This window comes from Passer montanus, unplaced genomic scaffold (genome assembly GCF_014805655.1).
Source record: "Passer montanus isolate IOZ18808 unplaced genomic scaffold, ASM1480565v1 scaffold27, whole genome shotgun sequence".
NCBI lineage: Eukaryota > Metazoa > Chordata > Aves > Passeriformes > Passeridae > Passer > Passer montanus.
Window position 1 is genome coordinate 3,422,570 of NW_024367372.1, and position 18,818 is coordinate 3,441,387.

The window sequence follows — 18,818 nt, forward strand, 5'->3', positions numbered from 1 at the left end:
CTTGCAGTTGATCAAGCACTGCAGCCATAGTGCTGGTGCATTGTTTTGGCTTGACATTTTGTTTTTGTAATAAATGATAACGTGGGATGTCTTGTTTTGCGACAAGCACAAGCAAGCAAAGCAGTTTAGCTCTGAAAAGAGACAGTGACACTTCAAAGTCCATCTGCCCTGCAAACCACATCCTGCACACCATAAACTGAATGTTAAAGTGACTCCAAGTTAGCCACAAAAACTAAATACTCATTTAACAATCAGTCTGATTTAAAACTATTTCACCTGCTAAGTCTCTCTGTCTTAACAATGGTATTAAAATAGTTAAATATGTTACTGGAAGAGATTGAAAGTCACTAATAAAGTTGTAAAAACAGGTGCAAACTGTCAAATTACATCCCCACAGGAAAGTCACCATTATCATTTTACCTATGGAATGCTCCGTTCCCACTGCAGAAAAACCACCAGTGCAGCTGCCACTGCTGCCAAGCTGAGGAGCCCCAAATAACGGAGTCAGAGCTGGTGTTCAGGAGTCCAGGAACCAAAAAAGCAGGCAGACTGGGAGGGCTGGCCTGAGGGGAAGGCAGGAAAAGTGCTCCTCTTGACAAGCTAGGAAGGGCAGAAAGAAAGGAAAAATCCAAGGGGAAAGAGAGATGCTGGTAGCTAGGCAGCAGCGAGATTCCATACACTCAGGAAAACAGAATAATCAAGTGCATTCAGACAGGGAGGAAGGAGAAAATAAAGGGTCATATAGAAAAAAAAAACAAACCCAAAAAACAACTAAAATTAAGGGAGAAAATATTAAGTCCAGGTGAGCAGAAGATCCAAGAGAGGACAAAGTAAGAAGAAATACCTGCACGACTCCAGTCAAGTACTTCAGATCAGTTCCTAGTTTAAAATCCACTGACCACCATTTACACCCATAAATAAATGCAAACCTTAGTAGCTCTGAAGGCACAGATTCTCCCCTACTTGTGAGCACATCTGTTTTAAATTATTCTTCTTTTCTCTTCCTCTTGGGCATCAAGAATGCCTCAGTATATAGAGATAATCCAAGACCCAACTGCTGCAACCACTGTCTGCACTGAACCACTTACAGCAGCTCAAAAAGTCACCACATCTCCTGGGAGGGCTGCCTCTGCTGCTCCAGAACCTCTTGTATTATCATTCATCAAGGCACTCAGGGCTGACAAAAATCAGGCTTCCTCAGGTGTGGCCTCAAATTATGAAGATGTTTAAGGTATTTGGTCAGCAAAAAACACTGGAAGTGCTTTGTTGTGCCCCAATTCTGCTTCTGCTCTCAAGATGAAATTAAGTCCTAGAACAGCCGCTCCAAAATCCTGACCTCATCACGTGGTCTCCACATTACTAGATCCATTTTTCCCTCTCTTTTCTGCCTCTTCCTTTTCATATTTCTTGCCAATCTGGTTGGCACCAGGTTCCCTCCTTGCTTTATTCCGCCGCCTCCTGCACAGTCCAACCTGCTCCCACACAATTCCTAGAGCCTGCGCTATCCAACAGAGGTTTCTCCTTCCAAATATCTCCCTGACACTGCTGTCTTGCATGATCTCTCCCAAGATCCCTAACAGGAGCTTCATAGGATCCATACAGGAGCTTCATCTTCCAAGGCAATAACTCATAGAAGCCCATTCCTGCTCACCACCCAGGTCCCTCTGAGACTCTGTCAGACCCTCACCATGGGCTCTCCACCTTGGCTGATCATTCAGTGCCTCACCCCTCTAAACCAACAGGCACACCCTGACCCCAGAGCTGCTGCCCTTTGGGACCTTTTCATGCTTTGTTCAGTGTTCTAACTCAGCACTATTCATTTCCAAACTCCACTTTCCCTCTTCTCTCAGCTCCTCCAGGTTCCTCACCTCTCCCTTTGCTGAACCACAGCTCAGGGTCTCATCTCTGCCCTGCCAGCTCACAGTGTCACAGATGAGCTGTTCCTAGCAGGGAGCCTGGCTCACCACACGCCAGTAATGCAGTGTGTAAATGCATGATGTTGTATTAGCAGTGATACCAGTAATGATGTTCTGCTGCTAAACACACTGTCCTGAGAGTCATTTGTGCTTCCAAGAACAAAGCCTAATAAATTCAGGCTTATCTCCTAATTTATCCTCCTCACGGGCTAACATGAAACGGGATATACCTAAAGCATACACGCTTTGTTTGTCCTTAATTATAGGCAGTATTATGCTGCCACAGCAACTAGGAAAGCTTAAGCTGCCCTAAGTGACACAAGATACTGCACAAAGCCTCACACCCTGCCCTATCCCCTGTCCCCACACTGTGAGACCTGCAGGTCACATTTGCTCTCTGGGGACAGGGAGGAACCACATTCCAGCAGCGTGGCATGGCATGGAGAGACAAGGCCAGCCCCTGGTGACACCTGCTCCCTCTCCATTTGCACATCTGCACATCTTGCTCTCCATGCAGAGCGGAAAAGGGGGACAGGAGGGCATCCCCTCTCCAGCCCCACACATCCCCCTGCAGGGATCAGGCTGCTCCAGTCCTCAACTCTAAATCCAGAGTAGGGACTCATTAAGGAGGAAACATTAATTATGTATCTGGCTGCCCCTAAAACAGCTGGATGCTCCACTTGGGGAGCTTTTGGGGCATTTAACCAAGAAGGGATGGTGCCCTGAGGGGTTGCTGGGCTGCACTAATGCCATCACATCCCTGAGGAGCCCTGCAGCTCCCATCATACCGCTATGGCACTGTGAAACAGGGACAAACCATGCAAGGGGTGTTGTGAGTGTATCTGCCAGCAAAGCAGCCCCAGTCAGGAAGGGCTCACACCCCACTTTCTGAGGTAACTAGTTCAAATGAAATTTTCCCACATGACATCAACACAGGATTTCTTGGGCCGGGGTTATGCTTACTGAGGAAGCTTTAACAAGTGACTCTGCTTCTTCTCTTTACCCATGATTCATCAAGAATTTACTGTGGTTACCTGCAACTACAGCAGGGGATTTCTGTTCAGCCTCACAGACTAGCTTAACTACCACAGGTCAGCACAAAAATCTCTAACTCAGGATCCAATGAATCACAGATTTTCTTCACCTTTTGATGAACTGCTACTTATTCATAACCCAGTTATTATCTGTCAAAGAGATTTAATTTGTGCCAGCTCTGCACAAAGCCAGCATACCTATGCACCCCAGCAGGGTACTGAGCAGAAGTTTACAGCTGTTAAATACAGCATACATTATGAGCTTAGCAGAAATGTAATTCTTGCTTTTAACAGGACAGAGAATGACAGGCTGAAGTGATTTACCTAGAAACATCTTAAACATGGCAACTTATTAAAAAAAATATGTTCATATTTTTTTTTCTTTTTTTCCCTGTATTAAATTCTGAAAGTACTGATAGTCATGGAATAATCAGGTTTAACAGGTTAGCAGTAATATATGCTTCAAGTGTTCCTAATACATCATAATCTTCTTTCACAGAATTTGCATCACTGTCAAACTGAACTACTGATTTTCAGTTGATGCTTTTAACATGTTTCTATGGTTACTTTCCAAGGTCGCATCAGAGAAGCCTGAACAGCAGTTCAGAAAGACAAAAGGCATTTTGCATCTTTCACCATATTAAATAATTTATGAAAGTTAAGACATCCTCAAGGAAAAAAAATCATAAAAGAATAGGTTCTGAGGTTATTTTCTTTGCAACAGTTTGAAGCACAGCAAAATCAATCTCTACAAAAGCTTTCAAGATGAGACTATTTGACTAATGTTCCATATGGTACAAAATCCTAAAGAACACATTCTAAGTTTAGATCTATATGCACAAGCCTACATGAACTGCATGAATGGACTTTAAAGGAAAATGTGGACATCTAATTTGCTGCCAGCAGCTTCATCTTTTAAATCAGGCACTGAGGCATTGTCTCAGTATACTACATTTAAAAGATGCAAAAATAAAACTGAAAAATTTGAAGTAAAACCAATAATGACAAGCTTTATTATTTCCACCATTTCTTATTCAAAGCTACACAGATTTCATCCGTCCCCTAAATGTTACAAATTTTGACTAGTATAATGAAAGCTTGTACATAAAATATCTAAATTCTCTGCCTACCACTACACTAGATCAGAGTTTATTGGAACTAATTGAAGTGTCTAAGGCTTGGAACAAAAACACATTAGTCATTTAGTGGTTGTGCTAATATTGCTATGCCTTTCCTGCAGTTTCATTAGATACAAACTGCTTCAATACCCTAATCATATGCTCAGTCACAGCACAATCAGGACACAGAGTACTGACAAGCTGTCCCACCATGCCTAAAGCTGATAAGGTGTCTGCTCTATGAGTAACCTCAATTATTGACTGTATTTTATGGTCAATCTAATGACCAAATGCTTATCAGTGAACCATCAGGTGCCTGTAATAGGATAGTGACCCTTAGTTTATATGTACCATTACTGCTCATTAGTGAATAATTAGATTCTTTAATCCAAATTCACAGGCATTAAAATATGATGGAATATCCTGACTCCAGTAAAAGACAACTACGCTTATTTTAACTCTTCAGATGTTCAATTACATTACTCAGAGATTGTATATTTTGTTAAGAAAATCTGCTTTCAAAAAGCATATCATGTGCAATGTTTTATATCATGCCTAAATTGACACAGCTTTTCCAAACATGCAGGAGGATGATGAGAGAGGAAAGATAATGGGTGTGATTCACCACTGTGATTCTCTGGATTTATTATCTTAAATAGTTTTAATCTAGCAAAGCCCAGCAACATCGCAAATAACTAGAAACCTGAGAACTAGTCAGTGCTATGTTTGGAAGATTAATTTTTCAAACAAAAGCAGGTGGATACAAGGGAAAGGAGTTGCAAATATACAGTTATTTCCCCCTTCAAAGGCACCAGTCCCAAAGCAGAGAATGCAACCCTGTCAGCAAACCAGTTTGAAAAGATCAACATCAAACAAGGTGAGAATTTTAGAAGAGGGACTTAATGCAGTTTGTCTTCTGCTCAGTGCTGCTCAGTGCTGCTTGCTTAGATACATATTTCCTTCTAAACAGTTTTGATTCCTCCTCGCTGCCCTGTCACTGCTCAAACCTTCCTTCCAGCTGGTGCACTGAGGGCAGGTATCCCTGCTGTCCAAACACCACAACCCCCAGCTGCACAGCCACTGCTGCCACCACTGTCACCAGCCACCAGCCGGCAGAAATGGCACCTTAATGGTGACAGCTTCCATTTGCTGGGGGTCTTGATTCTTCTCCCAAGGGAGTGGTATTTTCTTTTTTGTCAGAGAGCCCATTAACCTCTTCCCAAGTGCATGCCCATTCTCCTCCTTGCTGCCCTTCTCCTGCCTGATCTTGGACACACCATTTCCTCTCTTCCCCGCTGTTCGCGTGACAAGAAAACCCAAATGGGCTATAAAGCTTATTACAGCTTTATAACAAAATATGCCAATATTTACTTAGCTGCAAGCATAGCCCACAGAAGGGTCCTACAACTGTCTCACATATTTCCCCTTAGTAATATAAAGTTTGTTCAGGTTCCTTATACAAAAAAACCCACCTGGAAACAGGTGTAAAGTGTGGAGCACTAGGCAAGGCACAGCTCATGCCATACCAAGGGACAAAGCCAGCTGCATTCTTCTTAAATCTGAAGAATGCAAGAATAAACTTCTCTTGAAATGTAAGGGTGAACTGGGAGTCTCTTCACAGTCATCCATGAACTTAAGATTTACTTTGTGCCCTGGCTTTCTCATTCTGCCAGTGACCTACTGAGAAGCTCCATTTTCTGCTAAATCCTCTGGTAACACAACCACTGAGTAATGTCTGGCAATTTGCTTGCGTGACACAGTCAGATGTTAATCAAAGCCTTCCTCCTTCGGTGACAGATCACAGTGAAGAAAAAAGCTTAAAACTGATTTAATTTCTTAATACGCTTCTGTCTGCCGTCTTTAATATTTGGCTTTGATTTCGAATACTTAGCGCTTCTCTGCATTTCTTGGTAATGAATAAAATACTTTTTTTTTTAGAGCAGAACATAATTAAGCTTGAAGAAATTAAATATGACATTCAAATGAGAAAGAGCTTTGGATGAATATGCAGATTTGGGCTGCACGTATGCTTAAAAAAACCAGTGCATTCCCTGCAAAGAATATCTTAAAGATACTAATTTTAACCATGGGGACCTCTTATGACCAGGTATCCTTTTTGTTGCATCTCTTAGCTATTGTTTTCCAGGTGACGACATGAACTCTCTGTCCTGTCTTCAGAGTTACAAACCTTACAAACACAAAGCTGATTCTCATCAAGGAGCAAACTCGAGTAAAAAAAACCAAACAAACAACTAACCAAATAAATCCAGCATGGATCTCCCTTCCCAGGCACAAAACAGTCCAAAAGCAAGAGTGTAAGGGTGTTATTTCTGCAAACAGAAACTCCAGTTTTAATGTGAAAATAGCATTTATATGTGGCAACCATGTGGAAACCATGTCACAACCCAAAAGCTAGTTGTGCTAGGACCTGTACAAACACAGTGAATGCTGTTTTATGAAAAATAAGATTGGAATACTTTATTCATGTGGAAAAAAAAAAATGTATCTAGTCTTGCTGTGGCTCAGGAAATCACAGATGCGGTTTCCACAAGCACCCTATGAAGTTTGCCTTCCAAAGTAACTAATCCTGCACCCAAATACTGTGTACATTAACATATAGGCATATTTTTGCCTAGCAACTTTATTCCCAAGGCAAAACAGCCCTTTTAACAAGCCAAAGTTTCAACCACTGCTCCTCTTACAAAAGGAGGATGTAAACAGCTGAAGGTCCTCAGTAGACTTGGTCAAAGAAAAGCCAATGATTTGCAAAAATATAAATATATGTTTCTGTGATTGTCAATATGTTAACTGCATTTATTCCGGTAGAGAACAAGAACAAAATCTGCCAGGCTCTGCATAATGTGAGTAACACACTGGCCTTGCTATGAAGTTCACATTTCAAGTGGCTGAGGAGTTCCAGTATGGAAAAAAAACCCAGCAAATACAATGAATGGGGACTACAGAATGACACTGCAGCCATGACTCTTCTTTCATCTCCAGGTGCTTCTTGAGAGAGGATTAGCTGCCAGAGAGATGCAGGAGAGACAAGTGAATGCTGCTGCAAAAGAGTCAAGGCAGGGATGACCTTCTTCATCAACAAGTTCAAGGCTGGATGGTGCAAAGGGAAGGAGACAGGAGTGGAAGAGTTGAAGCAAAGAAGCCTGAGAGCCCATTTACTAAACAAAACCCCCCAGAGACTGATGACATCCTAATATCTGTGGTTCCTGGATAAGCCATTTCTGCCAGTATCTGTGTCATCTCTCACTCATCCTTGAGGATTTCCTCCTCTTCCTTTCCCCTCTTGCTGAGAGGACTGCATGGGTTGAGGGTGGAGGACTCAGCATGGAAACGTTGATCCTAAGGTTCCAATGGATGGCAGAAGAGTCAAAAGAGAAGAACAGTGGGAACCTCTCCTGAGGTTATTGGCAAAGCTGGGGGAACAGCCTGGCCATGCCCTTGTACCCATCTGAGAATCTGCTCAACTTATTTACAAGCGCCAGGGATCAATGATGGATATCCCTCCCCCACAAAATCTTCGTGACATTTTTTTCTTGTGTTTCAGCAACAACAGGATAAGAAACAAAAGTGCTTTGTGCACAAAAATTTCCATCAGCTGTTTCCATTTTCCATCAGTTAAAAAATTCAAGAGAATCAATTCTGAATATAGGAACATGGGTAGGGAATAAGCAACGTACTAATGGGGTTTTTAAATGTTTTAGCCAGCACAGAGCTGCTAAAGCTATAAAATTCTGATTCACTCAAGGCAAAGACAGATTCATGAGAAGCAATTAGGGCCTGATCCAACATACAATGATGTCATTTGCAGTCTTGCTGCTGACTTCAAGAATCTTTGAATTAAGTCAATGACACTCACTTCACAATAAAAACAGAACTGAGTTTTGCTGACCTGTGACAAAAGCATCACTGAGAGAAAATATTTTGGTTCTTGTTTTATACTATTAGGAACTGATTTCTTTCTCTCAGTTTCAAGGAAGGTATTTTATTTTCTGGCTTCCCCAGTGAAAGGGAAAAATCTTTGCCTCCAAAAATTTTCTTATGACATACGAATTAACACTGAAATAAATCCAAAGTAGATTAAGCTAAAATCATACCCACAATATGAAACACAGTAACAAAAGCTGTGCTGCAGTCCTATCTAAATATTTTTTGAAAGGATGCATTGTCCTTGCTTAGGTAACTGAACAAGAAAAGAGATGTCTGAGCTTCTACCTTAACCTTTCTTTTCCATTCCCACTGATTATTTCAGATACCTATCTTTGAATGAAACAAATCATCCCCTGCAGGCCATGGTTTCTCTGTGTTGATTTAAACCCACAGCACAGAGACAATCCCCTGACTTACATACAGTGCTCTTGGGGCAGTTATTTCCCAGCCCCAGTGTACAGACAGACTGTGACACACAGGCATTTGACACTCCAAATCATTGTACTATGTTCTTTTAAAAAAAAACAACTTGGAAAGTCAAGATCTTTCCGAGGTCAGATTGTAACTTGCAGTAAACATCATTTATTTAATGGTACAAAACATCTTAAAGACCAATGAAAAGGAAACAATACAATTACCATTGTGATTACATTCTGCGAGGGATTCTCTGTATAAATTTTACTTTAGTGCCATTCACAGACATACGCTTTTCAATATTGTCTCAAAATATGTTCAGTTCAGAATTAAAAAAGGAGTTGGAATGCAAGTACAAAGCCCTGAGTTTTGTTGTTTTAAGTACCATCTGCTTGACAGTGTATTACATTTAATCAACATTGCTAATTACAACAAACATCCAAACAAAACTAACATATTCTTGTTATAAGACACCAGAATGGGGGGAAAAAAAAGACTGTTGTGGGCTATTGCTAAAAGAAGAATGTCAAACTGTTTTAACTGTTTCAACCAGCCATGGAAAAACTTTTATTTGGACACATAGGCCATGCTACTGTATAAAAAAATCTTTTTTTTAATCTAGATCTGAGAGACAAAGACTTGTTACTTCAGCTTTTGCTCCAAGGAAACCTACAGAATAGCAGACTTGTGGTGAAGATGGCCATTAAGGATTAGACAAAGCCCAACACAGGTTTCCTTGGGTTTTTGGTCAACAGAGGTTCCAGGTCCCCAGACAGAGGATCAGGGTGTCCCCATCCCATCCCTGCTCTCCAGCGGCAGCAGAAAGCCACAGGTGACCACCTCCATCCCTCAGCAACCAGCACCTTGGCAAAGACTGAATACCATTTCCCAACTGTCTGAAGACCCACGAGCAGTGATGGAAACCAGAAAAAGAGAAGGTACCTTATGAAGAAGGAAGCTGCAGCCGAGGTGCCTGCCGAGACCCCGGCTGGAGCCACCACGCTCTGGGGCGCGGCCGTGCCCGTGGGGTCCGAGCTGGGCTGCCCTGAGCCGATCTGAGCACTGGCAACATCTCGGCTGCTTTCGGGTGCTGCCTCCCCCTGCTAAAAATAAAAACATATGTACAGGTTAGTACACTTTAATACATGGCCTGACAGGGAAAAATGTCACACAGCACTTCCAAAGCCACTCTTTGCAAGGGTGAAGGCGAAGATCAGCGGCGGGTGAGGAGTGATACAGGCAGACAAGTGTCCCACAGTAGGTTCAGCAACAGAGAAAGTCAAAACCATGACGGCAGGGAGGAGCAGAAAAACACAGAGAACCTTTGTGAGGAGTGATGCACAGTTAAATAGTTTGACAGGCATGAAGAAATGGAAAACGATAAGCAGAACCCTTTTGTTTTACAGTGTTATTTGGGAGCTGGCAGAACTGTTTATCTGGTTCAGTTATGACTGTCAAGAATTATTTCTCAGTGGCACATCACCTACAAGACCTATCTGTTTAAGAGGAACTAACCAAACAGTCACACTTGTAATATGTTTCCACATGAATAACCCCAAGAACTAAATAAAAGAAAATTGATTTTTTTTGGAAAAATATATACAGCCCTGTTTTTCAGTATTATTTTTCTTAGCAGCACAAGCATACAACACTTTTCTCCTGCAAACCATTCCAGTGGAAGAACAGGAGAGACTGGAGATACATCTTCTCCAGCATAAAGCATTTGCAGTGTCTGAGACACAGTTTGGAAAGGGGTAATTGTTTTGAGATTTTGACAAAATTTTAGACATCTGTATTGTGAAATTGTGTCAGGTCTATATCTTTATGTTTAGGCCACCAACTCTTTCAAGTACTGAACTCAATTAAGCCCCATCAGTCAAGTACTCATTGACAGTGCTGGGAAGCCTCTTCTCTTTTGGAAGAACCTGCTCTCTGTCTGGGAGTCCTGAAGATTTAATTAAAGATGACACCACAATAAATATTTGTCAAAAGAGTTAATTGCTTCATGTATGATAATATATGATGTTTCTGTCATCTGAAATACTACTTTGACATTTCCAACTAATTAGCTAAAATAGATTCCAGGAAAGGAGACAGCCTTGTAATGAAGCACAAGCACAATTAGGTGCTTCCTAGGATGCCACCAAATTTTAAATTTCGAGCTGCCATAGATCATGTTTTACAACTACAGATATACAGACATGGCAATAGGGCACTCCCAGTTACACCCACACCCTCAATTTTCTCATACACTGACAACACAAATAGAGATTTTCTCATGAGAACTGAGGCAACCCAGTTATTAGGTACAAGGAAAAAAAAAATTGCCAACCAAGTAGTGCTCAACTGGTGCATGAAAGCCTGTCTGGAGTTTCATCTGGACTCAATCCTATAGGCTGAGTGCTGTAGTCCCAGTTCCCAAAAAAGTCAACAAGAAAAAAGTGCACCCAGCTCTTTTGAAGGTCTGCTCTTTCAAGACTAGTACTATTATCAGTATTATGGAGTGGCTGAGTAATGCTTTAGCATAGAGTGCTACACAAAAAAAGTACTTTTATAGAGCTGACCAAAGAGATCTGAGTCTGAGACACAAAATTCATTCATGCAGATTAACTTAATCCTACTGAAGCTACTCACACTAGAAGCCAGCCTGGAAACTTTGAAAAACCCTCTGCAAAACCCTTCACTTGGTAATGCAGGAATCTCATGAGATCAATTTCTCTGTGATGAAAACAGAACGACCAAGCACTGCTAGAGATCAAGACAGGCACAAAGAAATTGTGTGGAAGGAAAAAGTACTTTAAAACGGGAGTTTGTCCATCTCATCCATGATCTACTGGCAATGGCAGCCAGAACAGAGAAGCTTGGAAAAGGATCAGATCCACTCACGTGGTTAATTGCTTATAACTAAGTGATGGAGTAATGAACCTCGAGGGGGTCAATAAAGCAGGTATTTGATCATTAATGCACTGAAGCAACAAATGTGTGGTCTTGACCTGTACCAGTCACAGAAAGAATATGGCATGTGGAGCAACATGCAGGTGGGTAAAATCCAGTGTGACATCTGAAATTCGGAGTTACATGAACTGACACAAAGCGCTGACAGCAAGTGGAGTTTGCAGGGATTCAGCAATTTACAAACAAAAAAAAAATCAACACCACAACCTCTGGAGCCAGCACATGGAGCCTACAGAGTGGCACAGCAGGGACTGCCAAGCTCAGCAGCAGTGGCATGGTGGCTAGCAAGAAGAGGACCCAACCTGCAACCCCTGGCAGGATGACATCTGTGTCTGAAAAGTCCCCATGTTCTGTCAGGGAGACAGCCATAACCCTCTGCCACAGAGGCTGCTGTCTCAGATTCAAAATTACAGGCTCAAGTCAAATTGCTAAGACATATTTCTTCACTCACATTCAACAGGGGCTATACTAGATGAGAGACCTTGACACAAAGAGAATTGTGTTCAAGCAACATTTTGAAAAAAAGACAGGAACAGCAACATGTTTCTAACCAATCACACTAATTAATGCACACTCTAAATGATGGCATGATCTAAAGCTAAATATGAAATCTTTAGATTTAGCACAAAACGTCATTGCATTTTACAGCAAACTGTAACAAACTTGTTAGAACTGACTGGAATCTGTTAATAGATTAATTCCTGTAAAAGCTATTCACACTTAAAAATATAAGCCATGTGTAACACACATTCCTTTTACACCACTTTTTTATTTCTATGAGAAGTTAAAATCCTACATTTCTAGGAGATTGTGGACATATCAGGCATGAAACTTGAAATACCCAAATCAAACCTGATATTTCAGATGGCAGATGGTTAATATGCTTTCCAAATCAATGTATCTAATTTGGATAAATGTGGCTATTCCCACATGAAACACATTTGAAAACTCAAACTGTAATTTCTTTTTCTGTAAGTTTTATTCTCAGTTTTGTGTGAACATAAAAAGAGGATGAGGGGAAGCCAATAAGAAGGCACTGATTCTTGTACAGGAACAAAAAGTGAAGGTATACAAGACAAAATCATCAGAAGACTATGGCAGAAGACAAGCCATATAATCTTTATTGTCTTCAACTACCCAATTAATATCAAACACAGTAACATCAGTTTTGCTGCAGGATGAGAGGCTGAAAAACAACAAAAGTTCTTCCAATTCTAGGATTAATTTCAAGGACTGTTTGCACCATCCAAAGGTGACAGGATTTTCCAGCACAGCCAAATGCAGCTCTCCCTGAGAAGCTACATCTCTCAGGTGATGAGAAAGGCTCAGCTGTGAGGAAATTTGTCAGGTCCAGGTCATTTACCCCGAGGCAAGAAAACTAAAGGCAAGTAATGGGACCCTCCTGGGCCTGGACACTCCAGTTTGCCACACCACAGAAAAAGAAAGGGGATTTTTTTTGTTAAACTAAATACACCTCCCTTATCTCAACAAATATTTTTCTGAGGACTATGTGTGGAAAACAGAATTCTTTAGAGGAATTTGAACAACTTTTGACTTTTCTGAGTGTATGAGTCTGCACAGAGAGAAGGCTCCAGACTGCAGTTGAGAGGGAACTGTGCTTCTCCGTTTAATGAATTTTCATAAATCATTAATGATCAAATGCAGAAAGTACAACCTTGTCACTATAAAGTCTTACTGACTGCACTGAATATTTAAAATGTCACAGGGCTCCACATCCAGAGAGTAATGTTTGTTTCAATTTTCTCAGAAAATATTTGCTGGACAAAAGCCATTGGAAAAAACCAAAAACCCTTTGGAAAGATGCTAAACCTCAAAGCAAGACTTTCCAAAACTGCTCTATAGGATCCCTTCCCTCTACTCTCTCCAAAACCACATGAAAATTGGCACCAGTAAGAGCACAGCAAGGATGACATTTGAAAATGTCACACCAAGCATTTTGCACGTGCAGGAATGAGCAATGTCAGAGCCTGTGCCTTGGACAGGAGAGTTTTGGGACCAGGTCCCAGCACCCATCCTGAGGACACACATGGGGGCAAGTCAGCCACACTGCATTCCCAGCTGGCAGCGTCCACACACCCAGCTGAAGCTGGCAGGGCCACAACAAGCAGTTACAGCATGAGTTGTGCCCAGCTGAGAGGGCCAAAGGCTGGGGGAAAGGGCAGGATGAGATGGAGGTGACCTGACATCCTCAGGCTATGGAGGTGGAAGTGTCCTGGGCAGAACAGGGGCACCCCCTGTCCTGTCCCTGATTCCCAGCACACGAGCTCACTGCTCTGACTAGAAGGCAGGAAACATCTGCCCAGGCTTAAGCAAGTCAGACTAGTCCAAAATTACACTATAAAGAAGTTGGCCCTAGATAAAATTTCCAGATCCACAGGACTTTGTCTGGCCATTACCATCCAAAGGACAATTACAATTCTAACAAGCTCTTTACACATTTGAAGTGCAGAGCCAAAAACTAAGCCATAGTGTTTCCAGTTTTCTGAGTATTTCCATTCTCTGCACATTGACCTTTGTCCAGAGAATATCCAGGAATCCAAAAAAGCCAAACGAGGTCATGCCACATGGTCTCTGAAATCCATGCAAAATATGTATCTGGCAACAGGAAAGAAAAACACAGGACTATAAAAACCTATAAAAATAGATCAGTCCCAGGATAACACTGTCATGGCAGAAGAAAACCAGAAGATTGGATAGAGCTGCAAAGGAGTATTGAGAACAGAATCACTAATGAGGGAATGAAGAAAATTATAAGAGCCTCTACAAATCTGACACACATCTGTTTATCACAATCACAATTCAATGTAATTTATTTTACTTCAAAAAATTGGCCCCATAATGAAAGCACTTAACAGGGCAGTGCAGCTGAAGCACTAAGTGCTCTGGGACAGCCTGAGTCTGTACTGGAGTTTTTTTTTCCCCTAACTAATTTTTTCAAACTTTTTTATCCCTTTTTGACTAGCAGCCAGACAGAGGATTTTGAGAATTTGCTCTAACTTACTATTTTCCCCATTCTGACTAGAAAGTCACAGTCAATTAAACTGTAAAAACTGCTTGATGTAATGATTTTGCAAAATATTAACCCTACTGTTTATATACGATAAAACAATAATTTTCCACCTAAATGATTCATGCAAAGGCTCTTACGACCTACTACCACCAACTGGAACAAATGTGACGTAAATCTCGAGCTGGATAATGCTCACACTTATAAACCCTTCTTTCCCATAAGCGTGGGTAAGTCCTGCATGCACCTCCTGTGAGAAACGTCTCCTCCTGACTGACTACATAAAGTTAACAGGGCAGCATATGCCAGGCTGAAGTGAAACGTGTTCTGGATAAACTTTTTACTGCCACTTGGCATTGTTTCTGCCAGGGCTCATTATAAAATAAGTAGGGCATTTTATAACTACAACACACTACTGTTGTCATTTATAACCTGCAGCTGCGATGTGGTAACAGGAATGCCTAAACCTGTAGTTTCAGACTTTTATATGCATCTCGTGTTCAGAGTAAATCAAATGCAGAGCATAATGTCCCTTCTCTCAAAGAAGGTTTTTCAGCTACAAGAGTTGCTAATGCCTGGCTTATGATCAATCTCTGAAGATGAGGCAGAAGGAGAAAAATTATAGAGAAGTAGAATTAAATAGAAATAGGAGGCCCATCTGCTGTCACAGACTGGAAAGTAATATAGGCAATCCAAAGGCAACCTCAGAGCACTTGATTTGTGAAATAATTAAAGCAGGTTTAAGGTTTGGATCTTTACCACCAAAAATCCTTAGCAGTCTGTGCTCCATGCAGAAAGGACCTCAGCTTTTTGGGCAGGGCACACAGCCAGCTACATCCAGCACAGACATCCTTGGCAGTACCAGGATGGAGAATCCTCCCTTTTGACTAAGGGCTTTTGATTTCAATCTGACCCAGATCTCTCCTAAACCATGCTACTTGGGCCTTGAAGAATTTATTAGAGTTGTGGGCAGGCCTCAATCTACAAAAGGAAACATCATTCTTTCCTTCCTTCAGGTTGAGAATGTGGGCAATCCCTGCAGGCAGGGCTCTGGTAGTGCAAAGATGTCAGCAGGCAGTGACAGAACAATTCCTTCACATTTCAGCCATTCAGGACACCCAAACCAAAAGACACAGCAAGAAATGCTCATTTTTGTTTCACTTTTCACAGCAACCTGACCAGCAGTCACATGAACACCCTCCAATCTGCACATGCAAACCCACCACTGGGAAAGTCAGGAGGTCATGAAATGAGCTACCAGCAAGGACACAGATCCTGCTGCACATTAACACTCTCAAATCAGGACTTTTCATGTGCAGTGCATTTAAAACAGCCAGGCTAGAGGAACTGTTTCTTCTAATGCCTCTAGGCAAGCATCAGAAAGTGTTGCCCAGAGCCCTCCCTGTTGACTTCTATTGCAATAGCTACAGCCTCCAAAGCCAAAAAAATCTAGCTGTGTACTTCCCTGGGTATTGATACAAATGGACAAACATACAGTAAAAATCCCTGCTTTTTGTCAAAGGCTGATAAGAGCAAGCAAAGGAATTCATTAATAGGTTCATAATAATGCAAATTTCTGTCATTTTAGGATTGAGTTTCCTACAACAAGACAAATGCTTTTCCATTAGGACTGACTTCCATGGGCCAGATGTGTTTCTAACAGTCACTAAACACAGAAGACATGCAGAGCTTTGAAGTGGGAGAACTTGTTTCACCTTCCAGACTCTCCAACAGCATTTCTCAATGATTTGGGCAGCTCAACAAAAATCTCACCATATCTTGATTACTCTCTATTCAGTAAAAGAAATTAGCATGTTCCCAATTTCATTAAAATCACTGTATTGTTATAATGATTGACATACAATGTCATCAAATATAGCAAAGGTGGACGGAGATTGTCATACCTAATTTCTATCTCAATCACACTTGAACTGCTTACATATTAGATGTAGCTGCTTTAAAGAGAACATCCCTTGGGATCAATTTGCCTGACAGCCACCACATGGAAGGCACCCACTGACTAGCAGCTCTCTTGAAGAGGTACAAGCCCTCATTATCTGAAGGGGAAACTGGCTCTTTGTTACACCCATATTTAGAGACCAGGGTTCAGTTACAGACAAACTCATGAAAGGGCATTAAGTTTGCTAAGACAAGGACAGCTGTCATCATTGGGATCATTGCTGAATGACACAGAGGTCCCAAATTAGGGATAGAGCTGTGCAGATGACACTGTTTTCTTGTGGGTGCTCCTGCTGACCCCACTGTTTGCTTCGAGTGTTGGGGCCATGTAACCCAGACATGATTCACCATGACTAGAGTGAAATCTGCAAGCCTGCAGATGTCCCAAAGCTCTTTCAAGTAACAAAATGCCAAAAATAAGGAATTCCAGAAGAAATTCCCAAGTGTGACTGTGCATAGCAGCTGCCCCAGGAGCAGAGATAAAAGAGGCTGGGAGCCTTCTCTTGCTTGGAGAAGGGAAGATTGAGGACAGCCTGACTGAGGTTTACAAAGTCATGGAGGCACTGAATAAATGGAATGAAAGTGAATGCTTCTTTGCACTGGGGTAGTGAACTCATGGAACCTGCTGGCATACAGAAGGTTGTGGAGTTAGAGAGTGTTTCAGGGTCAGAGAGGGTTTGGATAAATTCCTGCACAGCAGGTCCCTAAACAGATCCTACAGGGAACAGACAGGTATGTGTCCCTGTGAATTCTCCAACTGGGCATGCTGGTGAGTATGAGCAGACTGCAGAAAGCAGCCAGGCTCCACAGCTCTCCCTAAATACCATTTCCAGCTTCACTGCTGGAGACAGCCCTGGGCTACAGGCTGCAGCTGAGACTCAGCAGGATACCACTAATATTCTTATCATTCCCATTCAATCTTTTCAAGAGAATCTCAGCATAACTAGCAACAGGAGGTTGTGCTATTCCCGTATCCCCCATCAGTACTTCAGAGTCATAGGGAGAGGCTGACAGGACTCAAGGGGATGTCCACACAGCTACCTTGCATTAACAAACTAAACCTAGACCTTTCCCAAGCCAGGCATCACAAGGGCCACTCTCCCATTCTTCATCCTTACACTGCCACCTGAACCCTAAAACAGCCTTGTACAATTTCATCACCTTACACAACTTCATCACACAACAGAGGCAGTTCTGAATGGCAGATCCATTATCTTTGCCCAACAACACAGCAACAGACTCATGTCTGCAGCACCTTTTAAATTCTTCCTTTGCATAAGGTATCACAAAAGAACAAACTCATCCAGATTTGAAATAGTAGCAGCCATGCAAATTCAGAAGAATTAGCTCATTGTCTCTTTTCCAGGCTAACAGACCCAGCTCCCTCAGCCTTTTCTCTTAAGAGAGAGTCCCCTCACCATCTTCACAGCCCCTCCATGGGACACTCTCCAGGAGCTCTGTGTCTTTCTTGAACAAAGAAGCTCAGAAGTGGACACAGCACTCCAGGTGTGGTCCCAACCAGGGCTGAGCAGAGGTGCAGGATCACCCCCCTTGACCTGCTGGCAGTGCTCTTCCTGATGCAGTCCTCAATACCCCTGGCCTTCCTGCTCACAAGGGCAGTGCTGGCTCGTGGTTAACTTGTTGTGTACCAGGACTCCCAGAGCTGTTTTCCTTTAGGTCAGCCCCCAGTCTGCACTGGTACACGGGGTTAAACCTCCCCAGCTGCAGAACCCTGCACTTGCTTTGGCTGAGTTTCATTATGTTCCTCTCTATCCACATCTCCAGCCTGTCCAGGACTTGCTGGATGGCACAGCACTTTGTGGTACCAGCCATTCCTCCTCAGCAAACTTCCCAAGGCTGTGCAGTGTCCCTCCATCCAGGGCATTGACGACTACAATGAACTAAACTGGAATCAGCACAGATCCCCAGGGAACACCACTGGCTGCAGGGCTCCAAGTAGACTCTGCATCACTGATCACAACCAAGGTCCAGCATAGCACCTCTCCTCACTGGCTCTTCTGTCATTTGGAGAAGAAAATTATCATTAACACATTCCAGCAACCTCCTACATTGCTTACGCCCTGCTGTGTTGTCCCTCATGATGACCGGGACTTCTAAACCTGAGGTTGTTCTTATCTGTCTGTGGAGGAACTCATACACTCAAGCCTTCCTGGTTGGGCAGCCCACTCTCTATAATGTCATGTGAAATTATCTCATCATAGTTTTAAAGTTCTATTTATAAGTCTAGTAATCCCATCATTGATTACAGTGACTGTATTCAAATTATAAATCCATTAGCTGCTCAACAATGAAATAAAATCAATAATGCACGTAAATGGGAAAAAAGGAATTTAAATGCATACATTAATGTCACTTGAAGTAGTGCTATTTTATGCACCATCTCTAACAAAACTGTGTCACATCATTAGCAATAATGTGAAAAATCTTT

At 42.1% G+C, this 18,818-nt stretch overlaps 1 protein-coding gene across 1 annotated transcript in view; it reads right to left on the bottom strand.

The window, feature by feature from the left end:
* Positions 1-18,818, bottom strand: part of KIF26A (kinesin family member 26A) — a 96,153-nt gene that overhangs the window by 37,781 nt on the left and 39,554 nt on the right. The window contains exon 3 of the mRNA XM_039712879.1: positions 9,370-9,530. Within this exon, the coding sequence (XP_039568813.1) occupies positions 9,370-9,530 (161 nt within the window). The remainder of the gene's footprint in view (positions 1-9,369; positions 9,531-18,818) is intronic.